This window comes from Bufo gargarizans, chromosome 4, assembly GCF_014858855.1.
Source record: "Bufo gargarizans isolate SCDJY-AF-19 chromosome 4, ASM1485885v1, whole genome shotgun sequence".
Lineage (NCBI taxonomy): Eukaryota > Metazoa > Chordata > Amphibia > Anura > Bufonidae > Bufo > Bufo gargarizans.
Genome location: NC_058083.1, coordinates 405,929,792 through 405,956,013, shown reverse-complemented (window position 1 = coordinate 405,956,013; position 26,222 = coordinate 405,929,792). Strand labels below are relative to the sequence as shown.

At 42.6% G+C, this 26,222-nt stretch overlaps 1 protein-coding gene across 1 annotated transcript; it reads right to left on the bottom strand.

Moving 5' to 3' along the window:
- Positions 1-246: 246 nt before the first annotated feature.
- LOC122936374 (sulfotransferase 6B1-like) lies at positions 247-24,610 on the bottom strand. Its single transcript, XM_044292554.1, has 7 exons — positions 24,412-24,610; positions 11,855-11,964; positions 9,311-9,400; positions 7,993-8,119; positions 4,028-4,122; positions 3,294-3,450; positions 247-377 (listed from the first exon to the last, which is right to left on the bottom strand). Exons 1-7 carry the CDS (start codon positions 24,608-24,610, stop codon positions 247-249), a joined length of 909 nt encoding a protein of 302 aa, XP_044148489.1.
- Between the last annotated feature and the right edge of the window lie 1,612 nt (positions 24,611-26,222).

The following is a 26,222-nucleotide window of genomic DNA, read 5'->3' as shown; positions in this document are numbered from 1 at the left end:
GGGGATTTGCTCTGGTTGGTGAAGTTTCAACCTATCGTAATGTTAAGGTATATCCATATATTAGGCCGGGTTCACATCACTATTTATTTTTCCGTTCTTCTGATCTATCTGATCATGGGTTCTGCATGCAGGACTGCATCTAAAATAACAGATCTCAGATGGAACAGGACTGTAGATAACAGGATGCAAACAAATGAGACAGTATAGATGATCCAGACAAAATATTTATTGCTGCACACTACAATTTCACCATTTACAGTAGACATTATACTTCAGCTTTTCTCCAAGTTTGGTTCCTGCTAAACATTCTTCAAATTTTGCATCCATTTCTTGGCTCTGAGCTTCTGAGAAGTGGTTTTTCCAGTCTCCAACTTCCCCTAGAAAACAAAAATAATTAAACTTGTGGAAAATTTGTGACTCTGAGGGTCACCTCATACTCTTACACTCATGCAAAAACACAATGCAACAGCACTCTACAAACATTGAATATATAGATTGTAAATTTTAATAATGCTATATCCACTATATAAATAAATATGTTCCTTAGAAATTACATTTCGATCAAAATCATGTGTGTCCATCCACAGAGAAAAGGTGACCTAATTTAGATGGGAGCCTACTTTATAATGAATCCTCTCCTTATACCAATAAACATTGGGACTCATGCATATGAATGTGTGCCGCCTGCGCCATGCTTTGAGACCACAAATTGCAGTCCTCAATCCTCTGTGTTGCCGACGCTGATGGATGCAGACACATTAAAGTGAGTGACGTCATCACAGGTCCTGTTCCATCACATGATCCATCACCATGGTAAAAGATCATGTGATGGACCATGTGATGACCGGAGTGACGTCATCACAGGTCCTGTTCATGTAATTAATAGTGTTGAGCGGCATGTCCCATATTCAAATTCGCGAAATTTCGCGAATATTCGAAAGAATATTCGTAAAATATTCGCGAATATTCAAATTCGTTATTATTTCGCATATGCAATAATTTGAATTTTCGCATCGCATAATACATATTATGCAATACATTTAACACTCTAACCCGACAAGCGTCACTTCACTGTGTTGTTAGAATATACCATCGGATCTAAGTTTTCCGTACGTTTGTGAAAACTCAGTTCCGATGGTATATTTTAACTAACTAGGGTTAATAGCATTTTTCAAAAATTCGCCTATTAGCTGGCTGTTAGATAATTCGCCTATTCGCTATATTCGTTTATTCGCTACATAACCACCTAAAATAATAAGTGTGATGAGATTGTTCGCGCGCACGTCAATGTAATCTGTAAGGTTGGAACTAAAATAAAAAATACGAATATTCGTAAATCGAATTTCACGAAGTTCTAAGTATTCGCGAATATGGTGCTATACTATATGAATGCACAGGCCTTTGCCTCTCTGTTCTGGGGACAAGTGTAGATATTCGCATGTGCGCTAATAAAATCGCCTTACGAAGATTCGCGCCTCAATCACTTTCTAGGCAATGTGAGTAAGATCTGAGCTTTTGGACCTTTGGGAATCAATCGAGATACAGTGGGGGGTGATGACAGTAGTTGACAGAGTACAGATCAATGTAATCTGTAAGGTGGAAACTAAAATAAAAAGTACAAATATTCGTAAATCGAATTTTACGAAGTTCTAAGTATTCGCGAATATGGTGCTATACTATATGAATGCACAGGCCTTTGCCTCTCTGTTCTGGGGACAAGTGTAGATATTCGCATGCGCGCTAATAAAATCACCTTACGAAGATTCGCAACTGAATTCACTAATGTATGAATGCAAAGCCCTTTGCCTCTGTTCTGGGACGTGCCGATATTCGCATGTGCGCTAATAAAATCGCCTTACGAAGATTTGCGCCTCAATCTCTTTCTAGGCAATGTGAGTAAGATCTGAGCTTTTGGACCTTTGGGAAACAATCAATTATATGTGTACTGTAATTTTGTGAAAAAAAAAAAAAAAGAATATTCGTTTTTACGAATATATAGCACTATATTCGAAATATTCGCAAAAATTGCCTTTCGAATATTCGCGCTCAACACTAGTAATTAATGCTCACCCCAGGTCCTGTTCAGCAAAGGAGACAGAAGGAGATGCCGGGCTATGCGAACAAGTGGACTAAGGTGAGTTAAATAAAAATAAAATAAATGTAAACCCTCCAGCGCTATTTGACTATGCATTCTGTATTCAGAATGCTATTATTTTCCCTTATAACCATGTTATAAGGGAAAATAATACAATCTACAGAACACCGATCCCAAGCCCGAACTTCTGTGAAGAAGTTCGGGTTTGGGTACCAAACACGCGCAATTTTTCTCACGCGAGTGCAAAACGCCTGTTGGATCCGTCCTGCCGCAAGTGTGAAATGCCTGGGCCCTAACGGAGGCAGCTTCAGCAGTCTATGTGCCTAAACTGAATCTACACCAGCCCTAGCGTCTCCTTTTATGCCAGAAAACTGATTTAAAAAAATGATAAATATGCTGGGGCTGCTAGCCGAGCCCGCTCTCCCTTTTCAGGAAAGTGGTGAGGGTGGCGGAGAAACAACACCTGCTCAAAATTGGTGTTTGCAACTTTTTTACACCAGAAAAATGGTGTGCGGGGAATGATAGATATACCTCTATGCCTCTAGGTTCTCAGCCAGGGGGTACACAGCCAAGGTCCTAATTTTTTGTGTTTAATATGCAGCATAGTATATGATCATCGGCTTGACGGTGCTTTGATATAATTTGAGTAGAGGGTACTTGGCTACTCCATACTTGCCAACTCATCTGAAATGTCCAGCTGGCAAATCTCCCAGGTGCCACATGGAGGGCTGCTTTATCTCAGAAAATACAGCTTCATGAACTCTACCTGCATGTGATGCTGGATACCGCATCATAAGACTCGGTTCCTGAATGTGCAATGAGGGTGGAGCACTACACAAAAAGGTTTATCTCAACAGGGGTTATGGCCTTATAAAAGGGACGCATTGCCAGGGAACAAAAATTGATGCAGCACCCTCTTCCACCTCCCAGATCCTGTGGGGCAAAAGTTGCCAATAATGCACTACTCTAGGTTGATACGAAGTGGATTCTCATGTCTTTCACAATATCAACAAGGGTTACTCAGGAGTACATGCTATTACAGTAGCTAGTGATTCTTCCAGGTATAGCATGTCTACTAAAGGTCATCTTTTAATTGGATATATCAGAGCAGAAAGTTGAGTTATACAATGATAATGCAATTCTTGCAAATTTGAATTCAGATCATATTATGGGATACAAGTAGCAGTTGGACTCTTACCTTTTCTAAAAATAATATTTCCGAACGCCCCATGAGTTTTCCCAGAATTCTCCTTCATAGACTTAAATGTTCCTTGCTCAGCAATTTGCTTCTGTTGTTCCTCAGTAATTGAAATTCCATAGAATTCAGATATCTTCTTAATGGAACCTTCCAGATCCTATGAAGGCAGTAAATCTGATTAAGGTTACTGCTAGAAATATTGAGTTCTGTTCTCTACTGATTTTCCTGGCAGCAAATAATCATCTGTGAGCCAGTTAATCTATTCCTCCTTCGTATGATCAATTAATAAAAATAAATAAAAATAAGGGTACACATGAATAATTATCCTGTGTGTTTAAACTGCCCCACAGCACTATAAAAACATGACTGCCTTCTTCTAAAACAAAAAGTGCTTCATGTGTGCTTAGGTTGTGTTTGGTATTGCACCATTTACTTCAGTGGAGCCGAACTACAATATCATGAACATCCCATTGGGCGATGAAGCTCTGTTTCTGGAAGAATGCAGCCATGTTTTATCCTGTACATACTTTGTTTCCAAAGGTATGCATTTTTGAATGCTGGGTCCCAAGTGCAAATCTGCATCTATCAAGTTAAATACTTTTATCTTTTAAGTGTCAGAGGGGACTTTGACCCCCCATCCCCAGGGGGCAGGGGCCAAGCTAGTAAAGAGGAATGGCTCAGCAGCTGGAATGTGGTTTTAAAACTCTGAAACTGTGCAGTAAAAGTTTACTAACTTCTTTCATATCTTCAAATGTTGTCAGCAAAATTGAGTCATCATCAAGATGTTTGTTCCAGGCAACTGCATGGTCAAAATACGATCCCCAGGCAACTAAAATGATAAAAAAACAAGTAGTCTGGCGTTGAGAACTTTCTTACAGAGGTATTCCAGTTTTATATTTATTTGTTAAGAGAATAGGCAGTTATACAATTTCTTATATACAAGTGTTTAACATTTTCCTGGCAGACCTTTTGTCACGCTTTGGTGTGGGAGGGATATACCACACCGAGCATAAGAGGGAAGGGGGATCAGGCCTGAGAACTAGGGAAGGAAGATGGACCCCTACTAGTAAAACCCTAGCCAAAATCCTGACTGACTACCAGTATGAACAGACCCCAAAGGTAGGTGTGCTCATACACAGGAATACCTATCTAGCCCTATGGGACACTCGTACTAATGGCAGGGATGAGACTACCTGTTCCTCCAAAAGGAAGGATGAACAGGAGTCTCCTTCAGGCCTAATACAAACAATAGGGAAATGCAACACACAGAACCCAAACAAGATACAAAAAGGAAAGGAAAGACATAACTTCAAAGGAGCTATGTAATCACCAGGAACTCAGCCGAGAGCCACATACCAGCAATCCCTAACTGAAACAGAAGCTATAACCCGCACAGCATAGTGGGAGAAGCAACTATAAATAAGGAAGGTTAAATGACCACATTAGCAACACCTGAGGCAAGGTGTGTGGCCATACCAGAAACAATACAGACGCCTATTGATCCACAGGGAAAACCTGCCAGATCAAACCACAGATCTCATGCCACCTGTAGCGGGAAAGTCTGTGACATCTTTATTATATTTGCACAATAGCCTCTCTAAAGAAAAAAAAAATAGACCCCATTTTAGTCCTGTAAAGTGCATTTGCAGGCAGGGGCGTTGCTAGGGTCTGAAAACATCCGGGGCACAAGCCCATTGCATCAAGCCCCTGTGAAGCCATGCCCCCACCCAATGAAGCCACGCCCCCATGGGCCTTCACAGTAGTTATTAACCCCTTTCAGCAGTCCTCCCTTCACAGTAGTTATTAAGCCCTTTCAGCAGTCCCCCCTTCAATGAATGGAGGTCTGCTGAAAGTGGTTAATAACTACTGTGAAGGGCCTAGCCGTCTGGGCAACCCCACATATCATCCCCTCAGTAATCCGTATCATGCAGTAACTTAACTTTAAATCAGCACTCATCTCATTACCATCTTGACTTAGACACTCAGCTCCAGTAACAGGCAGTGCGGGCGGCGCTCACTCACTGATGTCACGCGCCTGCGCCGCCTAGTGGGAGGAGCAGGCGCATGACGTCAGTGAGCGAGCGCCGCCAGCACTGCATGTTTCCGGAGCTGAGTGTGTAAGATAGTAATGAGATCATAAGCGCTGTTTTAAAGTTCAGTTACTGCAGGATACGGATTAGGATGGCGGGGCTGCGCAGCGCAGGAGAGTCAGAGCGGCCGACCCTGCCAGCCAGGGGCGTAACTAGAACTGACTGGACCCCACAGCGAAATTTTGTATGGGGCCCCCCCCTCCATGACTATCCTGGCATCCTATATGTGCATACGTAAGGGAGAGTTAACATCACATTTTTGCCATCCGTTTAATGTTTACGTTGGAAAATGGGATGCAGAAGCGCAGCACACTACACTTTTGTATCCTGCAAAGTCTGTTAAAAAAAAAAGTATACATTAACGTATCATTTTTTTTTATGGTGTCAGTCTGAGTCACCTGTTAACATATACATTTTATGTATACATTACCAGGGGTCAGCAACCTTCGGCACTCCAGCTTTTGCGAAACCATAATTCCCAGCATGTTCCATTAATTTCTATGGGAGTTATGAGAAGAGCAGAGCAATAATGCATGCTGGGAGTTGTAGTTTCACAACAGCTGGAGTGCTGTAGGTTGCCTACCCCTGCATTAGACAAATGGAAAAACGTGATGTGAAACCGGCCTTAGTGTGCCATGATAGTGCCAAGTGGCAAGCACTAGAGACAAAGAAGGGAGGCTGCAATGTACAGGGCACAGTATAGTATAGGGGGTACAGTACAGGGCAAGGGGGGGACGCACAGTGCAGCATAGGGGGTACAATGCAGCATAGGGGGCACACTAAAGGGCAGGGGGGACAGTACAGCATAGGAGGCGCAATACAGGGCAGGGGGCACACACAGTGCAGCATAGGGGGCACAGTGCATTATATGGGGTACAGTATAAGGCAGGGGCACACACAGTGCAGCATAGGGGGCACAGTGCATTATAGGGGGTAAAGTACAGGGCAGGAGGCAGAATACAGCATGGGTTGCACAGTACAGGGCAGGGGGCAAAACACAGCATATGGGGTACAGTATAGGGCAGGGGGTATACACAGTACAGCATGGGGGGTACAGTACAGGGCAGGAGGCACACACAGTGCAGCATAGGGGGTACACTAAAGGGAAGGGGGGACAGTACAGCATAGCAGGCGCAATACAGGGCAGGGGGCACACACATTGCAGCATAGGGGGCACAGTGCATTATAGGGGGTACAGTATAAGGCAGGGGGCACACACAGTGCAGCATAGGGGGCACAGTGCATTATAGGGGTACAGTACAGGGCAGGAGGCACACACAGTGCAGAATACAGCCAAAACATGCACCTAGAAATGCTCCATTCACATGTCCTACCTCAGGAGTTTATAGTTCCTAGTGGGCAGAAGGACCTTTCATGATGTCAGGAGCACATAATCAGTCACATGAGTGGGCGGAGTCAGGCTCCGGGCTGTGCAGGAGATTGTGTGGAAATGACTGCCAGCATAACATTCGGGGCACTGGTCAAAACATCTGGGGCTCAAGCCCCGAATGTTTTGACCTAACGATGCCCCTGTCTGTAGAACCTCTAGCATTCACTTAACTGTCCAGATATCTAAGAGGTTAATAGCAGTTTGAGTAAGTGTCTGTTTAGAAGCACATTTGATATTATTTCTCTGTGTCCCCTGTATGTGTTGTGTTTGTAATTTTAGTTTACAGTTAAATTTATTAATAACATCACAAAATCACCTAGCGACAGGCAGCCATTTTACAAATAAGCTGGGAACAGGCAGCCATGTAATCACACATACACTGAAGTAGTTGTTTGCATTATTAGTTGTCTGTTATCCCATGGAAGTGTCCTGTGGGCTGATCCAGCACATATATCTCGTGTAGCACTGTTGCTTACTGAATGTCAGTGGAGTGTCATATGACTGATGCCAAATTTTTGTTATGCCATGGATGCATTTCACAGGACTGACTGATTCATGAGCTATACCATTCTACTGTGCAAATAGGGGTCAACAACCTGATGTAAGGAACGTATTTAAGCAAAATTTGAAATGCATGTATATTTAAAAATTGTATATGTTCTTATTATATAAACAAATACATAAAAAAAAATAGATTTTACAGGATTACTTATTTCAGTGGAATTTATATTGCAAAGTTTTGTGAATGATTAGTTGGAAATTATGACTGCACAGTCAATATTTCAATTCTAATAGATCATCAATTCTAATATATCATGACATGTTGTCTATATTTTTTTCTACATCAAATAGTTAGATTCTTTATTACATAAAATCCAAGATTCTACCAGACTAGATCGTGCAGTACCAGGCTACTCAACCAATAGTTTCACAGGGTGCCAATATCCTTTGGACATGTTACAGACTTAATGGACTGCCCTTAAATCAAGAGACATTGGATTCAGGTCTATTCTTTTATCCATTCAGTCACTGGCTACACTAGAGGCCCTCCTAAATAAAAAAAAAAAAAAAAAATCAGGTATATCCTCAGACTATAAGCGGTGTTAGAGACCATCTTCTTGTTTGTTCACTATTACACCACCCTCATGCAAAGATCTATTTAATTTTAAAAGTGACAAAAAATAATCAGAATTATGGTTAAAAAATTGTAACACAATACCTTTTCCAGTCATGAAGTCCGGGAAAAATTCATCCCAGCTATTGTAAGCGGGAAGAACTGGGTTGTTATTGTAAAAGTGAAAAAGTGACACTGCTGTATCTTTGGGATTCCGAAACACCACCAGCATCTGTTAAACAAAGTAGTTATGAAAACACTGATGAGGTAAGAATTTGTGTTACAGTAGCTGTACATAGTCATTGGCAACAGACAGTCTAGTCTACTGGGCCAGGACAATAAGGTGGTCTGGTTACATATACTGTAGAAAGTGAACTATGTACAGTCAAACCGCTCCAAAAGACCACATCTTTAAGAAAACAATAGTGTTGATCACAAATGTTCGAATAGCAAATTTTTTATATCACGAATATCGGCACTTCGAGAATTCGCAAATATTTAGAATATAGTGATATATATTTGTAATTTTGAACATTCACAATTTTTTTTTTTTAATTAGTACACATGATCTCTCCCTGCTTCTAGCTTGTGGGCCAATGAGAAGGCTGCAATATCTTTGACTTTAGGAGTAGTCTTGATTGCGAATTTTTTTAATGAGAATTTTCATAATGAGAATTAATGAGATCGTGAAAACTCAGATCCGATGGTATATTCTAACCCCCAGGCGTTCCCATGGTGACGGGGACTCTTGTCGGGGAGGATAATACCAAAGTGGAACAACTGTACAGATTAAAAAAAATATATGAATATTCTAAAAAACGAATATATTCGTTTTTTAGAATATTCGTAATATTCTAAAACAAGAATATATAGCAACATAGTGAATATTCGAAGAAAAAAAAATGAATATAGGGCAATTTAGCTAATATAGTGCTATAATCTTCTTTGTCTAATAGTTGTAATTTTTTTCTCATCTGATGTTCAGATTGGAAAAAAATTACAACTGTTAAAAAAAAGATTATAGCACTATATTAGCTAAATTGCTCTATATTAGTTTTTTTTCCGAATATTCTCTATATTGCTATATATTCTTGTTTTAGAATATTACGAATATTCTGAAAAACGAATATATAGCACTATATCGAATATATTTGCTTTTTAGAATATTCGTCTTTTTTTCCATCTGAAGTCATGATTCCTTCCCTGCTTAAGTTACTGAAAAGATTCATGAGGCCTAAGATTCATTCCCAGCTTTGGTTTCATAGATTGCATCAAAAACCTGAACAATGGAACCCATCCCTAGTGTCATTTATATATGCATCATTTTGCAATGGACAGAGAGTTTCTCACAAACATGTCCAATATGTTACTGAAAGAAATATACACATATAATTAATTATACAAGATCAGAGACTAAACTCACCTTTACTTTCTTATCAAAAAATGATTGAGGTATGTTGTCATAATCCAAGTGTGACCCTAGGACTCTGGGTGAAGGTTCAACTTTTAGCTTCTGAAAAATAAATCATTTCTTTTGATTAATGTGGTACATTTAAAATAAGGCTGAAGAATTAAACAGGTTGTGTTTCTTATTAGAAGGGTCAATAGATGTGATTAATATGCTGTTTTTAAAGACCTATAGGATATATAAGTAAAGGTCTATAGTGTCTAGCAAATAAAGCTTAACGTGTACTTTTCTTTTCAAGTGACTATTCAGAAAAAAAAGTGTACTTTAGTAATAGCAGCAAGCTCGACCAGTTTCTTCTCACCAGTGTCCATCTTGGATATTAAGTTTCATAGCTTAAGAAACTGCAGACATGTTCTTCCAAACTCAAGCTCACAGTTTTCTGCCTGTTTCTAATGGACTAACAGAGGGTCCCCAGTGAGTTCGCTGTTCTCAAAGCCTCAATACGGTGATCAGTTAGCGGCTTCATCATGCAACATGACAATTAGAGATGAGTGAAGTTATCAAAAATTCGATTTGGCTGCTTTGCCGAAATTCACAAAGAAATTTGATTTGGTACGAATTACTTCACCACAAATCACATTCCATTATATGTAGCGGGCCCAATGATGGGGAATGGCAACTGCACCGGCCCAGTCATTGAACCCCTTAGATGCCGCGTTCAGCACTGATTTCGGTATCTGACAGTCACATTGAGGCCATTCAGGGGTTAAAAAAAATACATACTCATCTCATCCATTTGCTTGCGGAGAGGCTGTCACGGCCATCTTGAATAAAGGAAATGCACCGAATCTCAGGCGCGCTGCATGATGAGACTGGCCAGCCTGGTGGCGTCGCACGTCAGTGCATGCAAGATATGCACATTTTCTTAAATTAAGCTGGCCGCAACGGTTGATTTGCTCAACACTAGTGACAATTACCAGCTAGTCTCCCCTTCCCCACAAATATAGTATAGGCAGAATGTTTATGGTATTAGAACTATTATTTTACCCTGGAAAGACTGAGCCCTGATGTTACATGGTATAAGAAGAACACACTAGAACAGTGATGGCAAACCTTTTAGAGACCGAGTGCCCAAACTGCAACCCAAATCCCACTTATTTATCGCAAAGTGGATACATGGCAATTTAACCTGGGGCCCTCACACAGTATAATGACCCCCAGTGGCCCCCTCACATACCTATCATTGCTGGAGCGCAGGGGAGCAGCATACCTCCCAACTTTTGAAAAACACAACATGTGCGGCAATTTTTTTTCATACTAGGCCACGCCTCTAACTCCACCCAAAACATAATTATACACCCCCTGTGACGGCACACAGTAGTAATATCCATATTGTGCCCCCTTCACAGTAGTTATACCAGATAATGTGTCCTCTTCAAAGTAGTTATGACAGATTATGTGGTCCTTAACAGTAGTTATGACAAATTATGTGCCCCCTTCACGGTAGTTATGCCTAGATAAGTGCCCTTCACAGTCCTCCGAGACGCTGTCACTCTGCCCAAGGAAGAGCGCACAGCTGATTCCCGGCTCCTCCTACACAGCAGAGCGATGTGTGACAGTACATCGTGCTGCTGAGGAGCGCTGGCTGAGGTCATGACGTCAATAGTGGGCCAGGCCTGGAGGAGAGACGGAGCGCAGGTAAATGAGCTGCGGTTAGTGAATGAAAGACTGCCAGCTCCTCTGCGCTCCAGCCATGAGCACTTCCATCTATATTCTATCTATAAGCGCTCATAGCAGCTGGCCCTGTGCACATGCCCACAGAGAGGTCTCTGAGTGGCATGCGTTCCTAAGCTTTGCCACCACTGCCCTAGAAAATGGTTTGTTCAGAAGGGAACTATAAGAGATCTGAATAGGAGTACACGGGTGAAATAAACTGGAGGGGGGGGGCAGGCAAATATGAGGTTTCAGATGAAGGACAAATAAAATAATAAAATAATGCAACTTGAGTATGGAATAACAAGTCAACTTTACTGAAATTATGGCCTTCAACTTTTCTGGAGAGGGGGTAGTTTCACTTTCTTCCTTCCAGATTCCCTCTCACTCAGTCCTTACTAAGTATCTCTATAGCTCTACTCTGTGCAATATGATCCCTCAATGAGACTAGACGATCCAACACGTTTCTAGACTCATACTGTATTTGGTATGTCTTTTCAGTGAGTGCAGAGTTTTTGAGCAGAAACAGTACTGTAGGCACATATATGGGGAAAGATGAAGAGAAATAAGCATTTTTCTTCATCAAAATATATATTACAAATGTCATTTTTCACCACCACCACCACCACCTCCTCACACGACCAGATTCTTACAGAAACCCATACACCTCTTTACTTCTGTGTGTGTCTTTTGAGCTGCAAATTTGGAAAGGATGCTTTCTGCTAGTATTGTATACTTCACAAGCACTATTGTGTTGCCTATATTATGGTATACCATACTGTAAAATAAAAATTTTCCTATAGGTTTCCTATATTTTTTCTTTACAAATTCATAGTTTGCACATACCTCAAATTTATTAGGAGCTTTAAACTCAATCAATGGAACATTGGCCGATGGTTCCTTGTTGTAAACAGCTCGCACAATGCTGTGTAGCAGTAAAATAGTCCAATTGGATCCTATAAAGTATGTGACAAATATTAGAATATCTTTACACAATTACTGCAAGTTGTTATCCCATGTATAAAAAAAAAAGGACCGACGTAGTAAACACCATTATAGTAACTACATAAATGCAAAAAGATGCTGCTCTCCATGTATTTTCCCCTTTTTTCTCTTTTTTTAACACTCACATATCTGGAGAACTTGTCTCTTCGTTATCTATATGCAGGCAGCAGCTACTCCCATGTGACAACCAAGCACCTGCATCTCCCAGAAGTGCATTGCAATAAGTAATAAGAGATCTACAGTTACTACTGTATATACCGGATGTGTATGAGTTTAGAAGTAGGATCGAATGAATGAAAGGTGTCTGGGCCGCTTCTCCTGCTTAACTGTAAGATCACTAAACCAGCACTAATAATAATAGCTGGAATTATATTTTGAAATTCCCTATTCCCATTGCATACTACTAATACATTTTATGGGATAACCCCTTTTACCCCCAACAGTCACAATAAAATTGTAAAAAACCCTACTGAAAATATCACTTTTTTTTTGCAGATTTTGAATTTATGTCTGAAATAAATATAGTTGGAGCGCAACTCAGGTGACTGAAGGGCATTTTAACATTTTAGTGACATAACTAAGTTTAGCCTTAAAGACCAGTAACATTTTCTACCTATGTGTTCCAGTGGTCATAACTTCAAGTTAGCTGTATGAGACCTTAACTTTTGTGAGACAAGTTGAATTTTTTTTAAACATTTTGAGGTACATATAGTGTAATAAAAAACTTTTATTAATTCATTTTTCGGGAGGAGATAAAAGAACAGCAATTTTAACCCCTTCCAGATGCAGCCATTTTTCACTTTCCTGACCCTGGCTTAGGCCTTTTTTCACACTTGCGTTGTCCGGATCCGGCGTGTACTCCACTTGCCGGAATTAGACGCCGGATCCGGAAAAACGCAAGTGAACTGAAAGCATTTGAAGACGGATCCGTCTTCAAAATGCTTTCAGTGTTACTATGGCAGCCAGGACGCTATTAAAGTCCTGGTTGCCATAGTAGTAGTGGGGAGCGGTATACTTACAGTCCGTGCGGCTCCCGGTGCGCTCCAGAATGACGTCAGAGCGCCCCATGCGCATGGATGACGTGCCATGCAATCACGTCATCCATGCGCGTGGGGCGCCCTGACGTCACTCTGAAGCACCCCGGTAGCCGCACGGATGGTAAGTATACTGCTCCCCCGCTCCCCACTACACTTTACCATGGCTGCCAGGACTTTAGCGTCCCGGCAGCCATGGTAACCATTCAGAAAAAGCTAAACGTTGGATCCGGCAATGCGCCGAAACGACGTTTAGCTTAAGGCCGGATCCGGATCAATGCCTTTCAATGGGCATTAATTCCGGATCCGGCCTTGCGGCAAGTGTTCAGGATTTTTGGGCGGAGCAAAAAGCGCAGCATGCTGCGGTATTTTCTCCGGCCAAAGAACGTTCCGGTCCTGAACTGAAGACATCCTGATGCATCCTGAAAGTATTTCTCTCCATTCAGAATGCATTAGGATAAAACTGATCAGGATTCTTCCGGCATAGAGCTCCGACGACGGAACTCTATGCCGGAAGAAAAGAACGCAGGTGTGAAAGAGCCCTAAGTTGCCCTCTTTTGGACCTTCTCTAGCTCTGCTATGTCTGCCTTGTTTACAGGAGCCCAGAACTGTACACAGTACTCCATGTGTGGTCTGACTAGCGATTTGTAAAGTGGTAGGACTATGTTCTTATTACGGGCATCTATGCTCCTTCTGATGTCATGAGAGAGGATATTCTTTTTTCTCCTCCCTGCAACCCATCTGCTCCCTCACTGCCCCCGTCTCCTCCAGGTTGGCTGCAATCTCAGCCAGCAGAAGGGGAAGGGCTTCTTTAACCCTTCATAATGTCAACTTTCAAACAAGACTAGGCCTACATCTCTGGCTGCTACATGGCCCAAGATGTGAAGAATTAAAGCAGCTCTCCTCTGCTGTCCAAACTCTGCCTGGGCTAAACTGTTAGGTCCTTTTCTCAAAGCCAGAGCCAAGCTCAGGAAAAATGTTAGGGGGCTAAGAGAATTATCAAATACTAAAAGAGTGGTCTAACCCAGTGTTGGGGTGATGCTTACCTGATTCCCTCCCCTGGATCTGGTCTCTTGTAAATACAGCTCAACAGCCCCTTCCCTCTGCTGCTCAGAGGATGGCTCTGGGGCTGCTCCTCCACTGAAGGCAGGTTTACATGGGCTGAGCTAGAGCCGATTGTCAGGGGAAAAAAAGCATTTCTTCCCGACAGTCGGCTGCTCGTTCTGTATTGCGATAGCTAGTCCCCATACTTGTTTCTGGGCAATAGATCGCTGTTTGGACAACACTATCTGCTGCCCAGAAACGGGTGATCCGGTACACATTTATACGGGCAGATTGTTGGGAACGAGCATTCGCAGGAACATTTGTTCACGATAACATGCCTGAATATTGGGCTGTGTAAATCTACCTTAAGCCTGAAGCATTGGAGGAATCCCAGTGCATTTGCAAAAGTGGTGCCCACGGCTAGTGTTGATTGCGAATATTGGCACTTCGAGAATTCAGATGTAGAATATAGTGCTATATCACGAATATTCTAGATTTTATTTTCATCAGTAACCTCCCGTCTTGCTTGTGGGCCAATGAGAAGGCTGCAATATCTTTGTCAGAGCTTAGCAGCATCCCTAGCAACCAATAGGAAAGTTGCCTACCCCTTACAATATAAGAACCTCCCCAGCAGCCATTTTCTGCAGTTTTTTTTCAGTTCTGAGAGAGAGAGAGAGAGAGAGCAGTGACATTTCTGTGCTCTGTGGTTTCCTCTGGATCCTATTCCTTATCCAATTACATTAGATAGTTAGCTCATATATATAATAGAGATAGGTAGTGGGAGATAGTCAGTGTAGGTTAGATAGTGATATAGTGTAGCTGATAGGATTTACTGTTTCTCTGCTGTCCATACATACATGCTACAGACATAGTGCTGTGATGTCACAACAATACTTAGTGCACCAATCTGATAAAATGTGAAGTTGCATGTATTGCGCAAAAAATATGTGGATCATTAGTGCCGATTTGCGCAATCCCGAAAATATTGACTGGAGATCACATATTCGCGAATTTATTGCGACTATTATGAGAAAAATTTGCGATATATAGCGAAAACGAATATTGCTATGCCGCTCATTACTACCCACGGCATTCAAATTGCATTTTTACAGCACTATATTGATTAAATGCATGGGTAGAAGTATAAAATGCCTCCTGTCCCCTGCCTCTACCTATGTGTGCCAGCAGTTTTGTATTAACAAAATTACTGACAGACTCCCTTTAAGATCTAGCTATATGGTCCTCACAAATTTAACTGCAAGAGAATTTAGACTAGAACCTTCAGAATCACAGGTGCATATCCAGCAAACATAATTACAAAAAACAAAATGGCTGCACACCATTATACATACAAACAATAGAGCTAAGAAATGGGGGTCATTCTAAATAAAAGTAGTACAATACCGACTATAAATTAGTTAATGGAAGCTCTTAGCACACATATTTGCTCAAACATGTGTCGGGCCCATCTACCAGGCGTCAAGGTGGCTTCCGCAGATGGGTCTCTAACACTAAATATACTGCCTCTCTTTAGACTTACTTAAGCCTACAATATTCAGGGCAGTGTAGAGACCATTTGAGTCACAGTACCACCTAAGGGTAACTGCCACCATTAGCAACAACCACATTTCCCCAATACTGTTTTACCCCATTGTAACATGGTTTACAAGTAACTTTTATTTGGTGAACAAACCCTTTAAACCTAGAATCTTAACCCGTAGAGTACTCACGCCGTACATGTACCGCGCAGCTGGACATGAATTAAGGACTAGCGCTGTACATGTACGATGCAAGGTCCACCGGATCTGGGATAGGATCGTGGGGGAACCGGAACGCTATGTCTGCTCTTACCGGCAGGCATCCATGCCGGGTAAGGGCAGCATCGTGTATTTTCGCCCCCATGCAGCTCCAAGCACTGCGATTGGCCGGTCAATGAAGACCGGCACATCGCAGCGCTGGAATAAATATGGAGCTGCAGGGGGGTCATGTGTAGGCAGGGGAGTAGCTATAGGGGGTGCAGAGGTAGCAGTCGATACTGGGCCCAGGAGCCCGAGGGGGCCCAAAGACCCTTGTGCCACATAAGACACCAGTATTATAGAAAGTGCATGCAGGTCAAGTTACACCTCTGGATGGAGTGAAGGAGTGAAGGGATTAGGTCAAGAATTTGGCTATGTGCTTCCCTGCCCCTGGCCACAATGCACTGAGGGAATGGGGGCCAGAGCTGAACTCTTGCACCAGGGCCCATGAGCCTTTAGCTATGCCCCTGTGTGTAGGTGACCGGTGCTGAACTAGTCAGCACCTGTCTCCTCCAAGGTCAGGCAGGGGACTCCAGAGTTTGGCGTCCCCTGCCAGCCCTGCGATGGCAGCGATACAGCATCAGAGGAAACAGGAAAAATCCCTCTGCATGCAGCCATTCTAGCTGGAGATTGCATGGGACTTGTGGTTCACCACCACTGTTTTTACTGGTACCTATAATAAAGGAAAGAAGAACATCTGTTGCAGTGATTTATTTTTTCTTTGCAGCAGCAGCAAAAGTTCCTAATCCCTAATCCTTGTTCCTATCCTCCCTCCCCCCTCGTCCGATTTTGCCTACGGCAAACAAATTGTGACTTTTTTTTGTCACTTTTATGTGTTTTTTTCCCCCCTGCTCTGCATCACTTTTTCTGTGTGCGTGCTGTGAACGCCAAGCGCTGATCAGTCCGTACTTCACTGTTCAGCACCTGGGCTAATTTTTTGGGTGTAGATCTATATTTTTTTCATCTGTGCCTTTTTTTTTTTTTTTTTTTTTTTTTAAGGAGTATTAGTTAGAAGCTTATGCAGCAAGCAGAGACAGGAAACGGGGGTCCCTTTATGGTGTTATAAGAGGTTTTTGTCGTGACGCCAGTTGCATTTCAGCAACGAGGGATGGAGTCACCCTAAGTAGATGGTGATGGTGGTACCCAGGTGTAGGAATGCCAGAGTGGTGTAAGGGTAGCCTACAATGTCCCTTTGAGCGTGGCTGTGCACGTGTCATGGTGTCCTACCTGGATATGCTGGAATCCCAAGCGTGATCGTCCGTTGCAGCAAGGGGGGGGGGGGGGTTGTTGAAGTAGATTAAGAAATACATTTAGTCCAGACTTTGTAAAACTTTGAACAGCAGCTTTAAGCTACATGCAAACCACGGATTCACAAAAAAAAGGAAGCCGCCCGTGTGCCTTCCACAATTTGCGGAACGGAACGGGCGGCCCATTGTAGACATGCCTATTCTTGTCCACAAAACGGACAAGAATAGGACATGCTATTTTTTTTTTTTGCGGGGCCTCGTAATGGAGCAACGGATGTGGACAGCACACGGAGTGCTGTCCGCATCTTTTGCGACCCCATTGAAGTGAATGGGTCCGCACCCGAGCCACAAAAACTGCGGCTCGGATGCGGACCCGAAAAAACGGTCGTGTGCATGAGGCCTCACTTGAATAAACCTTCATTAGGGAAACAATCCTCCAACTTTATCTTGGTTACCGGCAGGCTGTAGCTTAAATTCTGGCAGGCAAACACATTCGGCTGTGCTACATCTGTCACTCTTTAGCTCTGCTGTGCTGGATTAAATAGGAACTTTTCTTTTCTGCTGAACTTGACTTTCTGTAGTATGACTGTCTTTATCTTTTACCTGTACATTTATCTTTGTATTTAGCCAGGGAACTCTTCCTCCTGGCTTCTGAGGCTCCACGAGGGCCTGCTACACACCTTTCCTCTTACAGGGGGTCGACTCAACTCGCTCTAGCTAACTAGAACTCCATCCTCTCTAGAATGGATAGAAAGGCTCCATTCTAGGCAAACTAGCTCTGCCAAGCTTGCTGCCACCTGCTGATGAACCAGGCACATTACATTTGGACATAACATTACAGGGAAAAGAATATGCACATTATACAGGACCTGGGAATAAATGCAGGGGATGACATTATATTAACCATAGCAGATAGTGGAGAAGTATGGAGGTGGTAATGCCACTCTGGGGCGTTACACTTATATCTAAGTTAATTTTTAGCTAGTGTTCTTTTTTTGTATCTGCAGTAAATTTTTATACTGCAGTGTCTGCACGGACGCACCAAATGTCAGCTTGCGTGCGTTCTGCAACCCTGAGCACCAATACTTCTTTTTTTTTTTTTACTGGTCGCTTTTGTGCTCAGTTTTAGTTTTTTCCTTGTGAAAGAAATATAATTAGTGTTACATAGAAATACATTTTAGGTAGTGTTAGTGTAGATTTTTGCATGCACATATGAAACATCCATTTTTCTGACCGGTCTACTCAGTTTACTGTGTTTTTTTTGTCATTTTTTTTTTGTGTAGTTAGCTATAGCTATATCTACAGGTGAAATTACATTTTTTAATATTGTGCAAAAGTTCATTTATTTCAGTAATGCTACTTAAAAGGCGAAACTAATATATGAGATACACTTATTACATGCAAAGCAAGATATTTCAAGCCTTTATTTATTAAGCCCATTTAACACGGGCGAGATTTCTAAGGGGGTGCAATGCGTGAAGTGAACGCATTGCACCCGCACTGAATCTGGACCCATTCATTTCTATGGGGCTGTGCACATGAGCGGTGATTTTCACAAAAATCTCAGCATGCTCTATATTGTGCGTTTTCCACACAACGCAGGCCCCATAGAAGTGAATGGGGCTGCGTGAAAATCGCAAGCATCCGCAAGTAATTGCAGATGCGATGCGATTTTCACGCACGGTTGCTAGAAGACTATCGGGATGGAGACCCGATCATTATTATTTTCCCTTATAACATGGTTATAAAGGAAAATAATAGCATTCTGAATACAGAATGCATAGTACAATAGCGCTGGAGGGGTTAAAAATAAATAAATAATTTAACTCACCTTAATCCACTTACTCGCGCAGCCCGGCATCTCTTGTCTGTCTGTCTTCTGTGCTGTGTGCAGGAAAAGAACCTGTGGTGACGTCACTCCGGTCATCACATGATCCATCACCATGGTAAAAGATCATGTGATGGACCATGTGATGACCGGAGTGACGTCACCACAGGTCCTTTTCCTGCACACAGCACAGAAATCAGACAGAAGAGATGCCGGGCTGCGCGATCAAGTGGATTAAGGTGAGTAACCCCTCCAGCGCTATTGTACTATGCATTCTGTATTCAGAATGTATTATTTTACCTTATAACATGGTTATAAGGTAAAATAATACAATCTACACAACCCCGATCCCAAGCCCGAAATTCTGTGAAGAAGTTCGGGTTTGGATACCAAACATGTCGATTTTTCTCACGTGCGTGCAAAACGCACATTTTCCTGCAACGCACCCGCCTCTTATCCGGGCAAAAAACATGACGCCCTTGTGAAAGAGGCCTTAGAATTTGGATGAAAACCCCAAATTCAAAATCTCAGAAGGATGTTAAATAGAATAATGTAGGACCTCTGAAAAGTTTAATCATGCATATGTACTCAGTACTTGGTTTGGGCCCCTTTTACATCAATTACTGTCTCAATGCTGTGTGGCATGGTTGCTATCAGCCTATGGCACTGCTGAGGTGTTATAGAAGACCAGGATGCTTCAATAGCAGTCTTCAGCTGTTCTGCATTGTTCGGTCTCATGTCTCTCATCTTTCTCCTGGTAATGCCCAATAGATTCTCTATAGGGTTCAGGTCAGGCGAGTTTCCTGGCCAAGCAAGCACAGTAATCCCATGGTCATTGAACCAGGTTTTGGTACTTTTGGCAGTGTGGGCAAGTGCCAAGTCCTGCTGGAAAATTAAGTCACCATCTCCATAAAGCTCGTCTGCGGAAGGAAGCATGGAGTGCTCCAAAATCTGCTGGTAGACGGCTGCGTTGACTCTGAACTTAATGAAGCACAGTGGACCAACACCAGCAGATGAAAACACAGACTGTGGAAACTTCACACTGGACTTCAAGCATCATGCATTGTGTGCCTCTCCATTCTTCCTTCAGACTCTGGGTCCTTGGTTTCCAAATGAAATGCAAAAGTTGCTCTCATCAGAAAAGAGGACTTTGGACCATTGAGCAACAGACCAGTTATTTTTTTCTTTAGCCCAGGGTAAGACGCTTCTGACGTTGTTTGTTGTTCAGGAGAGGCTTGACAAGAGGAATATGACATTTGAAGCCCATGTCCAGGATCTGTCTGTGTGTGGTGGCTCTTGATCCACTAATTCCAGCCTCAGTCCACTCCTTGTGAAAGTCCCCAACACTTTTGAATGGCCTTTTCCTGACAATCCTCTTCAGGATATGGTCATCCCTGCTGCTTGTGCACCTTTTTCTTCCACACTTGTCCCTTCCACATAACTTTCTATTAATGTGCTTTGATACAGCACTTTGGGAGGTGTTCCCTCCTTATGGAGGGTGTCAGTGATGGTTTTCTGCACAACTGTCAGGTCAGCAGTCTTTCCCATGATTGTGATTCCTACTGAAACTGACTGAGAGACAAATAATTTAAAGGCTCAGGGACCCTTTGCAGGTGTTATGGATTAATTAGCTGACTAGAGTGTGATACTTTGAGCCTAGAATATTGAACCTTTTCACAATATTCAAATTTTCTGAGATTGTGACTTTGGGGTTTTCATATGCTGTAGGCCATAATCATCCAAATTATAACAAATAAAAGCTTGAAATATCTTACAGGAATGCTGGATCGTTTTTCTCTTTTATTCTTGTTATGTCTATGATTGGCCCCAGTTCCTCTGTCAGCTCAGAAGTAGATACAATGGTATTTAGTTTAGACAATACTCTGCGATCTAAGGCTAGGTTTCCACAATCAATTTTTTTTATGCAGTTTTTGAAGTCAGGATAGATCATGAACAGAGAACTTATCCTCTTCTTGAATCCACTCCTGTCTATGGCTGTAAAGACTGCCTCAGAAAACCTGAACATGGAAACCCTGCCTGAGCGTATGTTCACATAGTGGTTTTTGCCTCTGCAAAATCTTCTACGTATTAAAGCAGCAGAAACTACCACAGATTCTCACTGTATATTCCTTAGACCCACTTGTGGTATAGCCCATTGAATGGAGTTAAACTGCGAATGTACACCTCCTGAGAAAGGGCATGCACTTTGCTGGCATCGTCGTGGCTTTAAACCAGAATCTGTGCCAAAGTTCCTGCAGCAAAAGGCACCATGTAAACATAATCTAGCAGCTGCATCAAATGCACAAATCCTCCCAAATACTGAGGTCACAGAGCATTCCATAGATTGGATACAATTGTATTCACCTATCCGCTAGTAGCAGAAGTAGGTATATATGCAGTTTGCAGCCTCTGCATGTAAATAAAAATGTATCGCTCAATGACAACATAGATTTTGTAAATGGTGAAGAATTGAAACATAAAATATGTTAGAACATTGTAAACCCTTTTGGTTGTACAATAAATAAGATTTGTCCAAATAAAACCAGAAAACTCCTTTCAATTGGTTAGGAGCATACTGTGTGTGGACTATAAAAGACTGAAAAGATATCAAAACATTCAACCTAATTCAGGTAATAAAATCTACCTGGTCACTTCCTTTGCTACAAGATACATAATGATTAGTGTTGACTGTAGTGCTCGGGTGCTCTGACTGAACACATCGAGATGTTCGGGTGCTCGAGCACCTGAGTATAATGGAAGTCAATGGGAGAACCCGAGCATTTAACCAGGGTGCCTGGTTCATAGGAAAATGTCAGAAATTTATGGAAACCTCACCGAAATGGTTCGGGAACAGCATGGGAAGGATGTCTGGATGCATCTTGTACTCCTAGGTCACTGCGGGGAACGATGTTGTCCGATTAGTACGCCACTTTTACAGACTGACAATAATACGCACAAAACTGAAGATGAAATCGATTTTAGAGGAAAAATGGTTAGGAAACATTCTTTCCTGTATATTTACTTGTATATAAAGTACAAGTTCAGCCCAAAATTTTGTTTATTTTTGGAACTGGGGCCATGATTAAGAGGGACGGCTGGTGGCATGCGTATTGCGCCGCTAGAAGTGAAATTCGTGGCACAACACGAGCCACAGTGAAAGCATTTGCCAAGAATGTTTTCATTAATCAACAGCGAAAGTCGGAGGTTCCGTTCCGACAGGTGATCCAGCGGCGTTATTCCCATCACCCACCGAGCAGCTTCCAGGAAACCAAAGTCTTTGGGTTCCGGGGGGAGTATGGTTGCAAAGCTGAACTAATTGACGGAAGGGCACCACCAGGAGTGTAGCCTGCGGCTTAAAGAGGTTGTCCGGGTTCAGAGCTGAACCCGTACATATCTCCATTTTCACCTAGACAGCCCCCAGACTTGAGCATTGGAGCAGTTCATGCTCTGATGCTCTCCTTTGCCCTGCGCTAAATCGCAAAGGCATTTTTAGGAGCTCCAGTGACGTACCGGGGCTCTCCATTGGGCTGCCAGGAAGCCTGGTGACGTCACCGGCACTGATGGGCAGGCTTTAGCGCTGCCCTAGCCAGTAAAATGGCTAGGGCAGCGCTAAAGCCCAACCATCAGAGCCAGTGACGTCACCGAACACACTGCCGGGCGTAAGTTTTGTGTTGACCAGACTCTTATGGGAGAGTGCCTGCTGCTTAGCTGACCATCGAAAAAATTATGGTTGAGGGCCTGCAGGTGAGCTACCACATCCAAGGAAGGCAAGCGGGGGGTGCGCAAATTACACACTCGCGACTCGGGGAGGTAGTGACGATAAATAACAATACAGGACTCTTAAGAGGCCCTGTTATTGGAATAAGTAATAAAAAATTACAGGGAATGTCAATGGTATTTAAGATGAGGAAACGTTATACAGGAGAGGTACCACAGGTAACGTCCCTGTTCGCAGCATCTACGGAAAAAGTACACTGTATGTCACAGATATGCAAGGGCCTGCAGGTGAGCTGACCATCGCAAACATTATGGGCGAGGGCCTGCTTCTGCTTTGCTGACCCTAGATAACTTCTGCCTGATCGCACGTCCACATGACGTCGATGATCCATTTGGATGTCTGCCCTATCAACTTTCGATGTTCTATTATGCGCCTAACCTGGTAACCACGGGTAACGGGGAACCAGTGTTCTATTCCGGAGAGGGAGCCTGATAAATGGCTAACACATCCAAGGAAGGCAAGTGGGGGGCACGCAAATTTCCCACTCCTGACTGTCAGAAGAGGACACTGTCTATTGAAAAATAAAATTTTAAATTACACAAAAATTTTAGAAGCGCACACGTTACACAGCAGATGTGGTCCTGGTAAGGTCACTGTCAGAAGCAGACATCGTCTACAGAAAAACTACACTGGATATCACTGATATTTTAGGGATACGCATACTTTAAATAGGAGATGTGGCCCAGATAATTTAACTGTCCGCAGGGGACATCGTCTACAGAAAAACTGCACTAAATGTCACTGATGTTTTAGGGATGCGCACACTTTAAACAGGAGATATGGTGTGGATAATTTAACTGTCCGCAGTGGACACCATCTACAGAAAAAATGCAGTAGATGTCACTGATATTTTAGGGATGCGCACACTTTAAACAGGAGATATGCTGCGGATAATTTAACTGTCCGCAGTGGACACGGTCTACGGAAAAAGTGCACAAAATGTCACTGATATTTTAGAAATGCACACACTTTAAACAGGAGATGTGGCACGAATAATATAACTGTTCGCAGCGGACTATTGCATGGTATTTTGCGCAGGATGCGCTAAAAATATATATTGCTGCTGTCACACACAACAATAGTCCTTAAAAGGACTTTTGGGTCTCTGAAACTTTTTTGTATAAAAACCGTCCTATTACACTCCCTACACTGTCTGTCCCTTCCTATGCACAGCTATCCCTAACACTGAGCAATTTAGTGCAGGTTTCACACAATAGTCCTTACAAGGACTTTTGGGTTTCTGAAACTTTTTGTACAGAAATAATATTCAATTACACTCCTTACACTGCCCCTTCCCTTCCTATGCTCAGCTCTCCCTGACTTTGAATGAGCCGAACACACGTCATCGACTGCTATATAGCACCCGATGACGCGTTCCGGCCAGCCAATCACTGTAATGGCAGTAGCCAACATGGCTACTGGCATTACAGAGAGGGCAGTACTTACCTTCACGTTTATTGGCTGCTTAGCAGCCGCGAAACTTGCAGGGAGGAGACTCGAGCATTGCGCTCGAGCACATGTGGTACTCGTCCGAGTACCGTCATGTCCCAAGCATAGCGATGCTCGAGCCGAACTGGCATTCAGCCGAGCATGCTCGCTCAACACTAATTATGATATAAACACTAATAATGATCTTATGGAGGCTCCCCTACAACTCTGCTTAGAACTTACCACATTTGGGATATGCCACCATCATCAAATCATCTTCACGTGCTTCAAATGTTTCAATAGATTTAAATGTATCGACATCACAAGTCGATGTTGGATATATCACTCCATTGTATGTGAAGAGCAAATCCTCCTTTGGAATGTTCTTGGCTGCGTCAAGCACTTTTTCCACTTCTTCAATGAATTTTAAATTGCTCTCCATTGTGATGTGATCTAGGGCTGCTGGGAACAGGTTGCTTTATCTCCTCAACTTCTGTTAACAAGCAAGGAGGATGATCCAAACAGAAAGAGGGCAGGCATACAAGAGGCAGTACTCATGCTTTTACAGCTTTTAACCTTTTACACTCTGAAGAGGAATGCTGTCCTGTGTTTTATACTGTAGTTGGTGTCAGTACATAATTTTAGAAGCCATTAATCCAAGATCGCTTAAAAAAAGTAATCAAGTAATGAAATAGCTTCAGTATAGAGCTTATCCACTAGATCAATGGATAATGTAATTTATGCCTTTATGCTTGCATGCCTCGATTGTCCCAGATCCAGCAGGACTGTCCCAGATATCAGCTGCTGTCCTGATTTCACTACTCAGGATGCAGATACAGATGAAGACAATCAAGAAGCAGAAACCTTCAGCCCCTTTCTCCTCCATATGCCTGACCACTACTGTTGGTGGTTTGCCACAGAGAGGCATAATCAGGACCATCTTTAATATTGATTGGACCCTGGGCAAGAATTTACTTGGGCCCCCTGGATCCCGCCTTCCCACACCCTAGCATGCAATCACGTCCTCCACCACAACAAACACACAATAAAAAACTATCTACACACCTCATAGAGTAGTAAACTTTAATAATGATGAGTGGCCTCTAGAGGTGTTCCTTGGCAGTAATGTAAATACTGCCTTTTTTCTGAGAAGGGAGTGTTTACATTAAAAAGCTGGCAGAGACATGCCATAGACACCAGAACTACTACGTTTAGCTGTTGTGGTTCTGGTGAATATAGTGTCCCTTAATATAGAGAGGGGGAAAAGAATCAGCACAAAAGTATCAACTAAAATGTCCTTATCATTATTCTAAAAATATTTTAAAGCACAATTTCTGACATAAATATATTGTATTTAGCAGATTACTTTTTGTTTTTTTACAATGTGCAGATAGTACTGTACTACTAACTCCTCCATCCACCCCTACATACAGGGTAATACAGCGCCACATACCTCTTACATCCAGTGATGTCTCTTTGATGTAGATGTTCTCTTTCCTCATCTTCTCCTTTCAGACCTTCAGACCAGACCACAATTTTTCAGCCATTTCTCATCTCTGCAGTTTGACAAACAAATTCTTAGTTTACTACTTTTCCATCATCCTCCCATCTTCTGGACAAATGATCCTACCACCCCCAATACTGTGCCGCTATTCTCCCCAATACTATACTGCAGAAACAGATAAACCCCCTGATAGTAGTAGTACCATGCAGATAGTGCCCTTCAATAATTATTGGCACACAGAGCCCTAAAATAACTGCGCCCAGCAAACAATGCCCCTGACACTAATAGTGTAAACCTAACTTCCCCCAAAAATAATTGTGGTAAGCTGATACTGTGCCAAGGTGCCCCCACAGTAATAGTGCTCCCAAAAGTCCCACCAATAGGAATAATTCTCTGCTAGAGCACACATGTTAGTAATAGTGCTCATACAGTGCCCCCAACATGTCCCCACTGTGCCCCAGAAGTAATAATGCTCCCATAGTGCCCATACTAGTAATAATGTTTACCATAGACCCCCAGTAGTAAAAAAGCCCTTCATAATGCCCCCCAG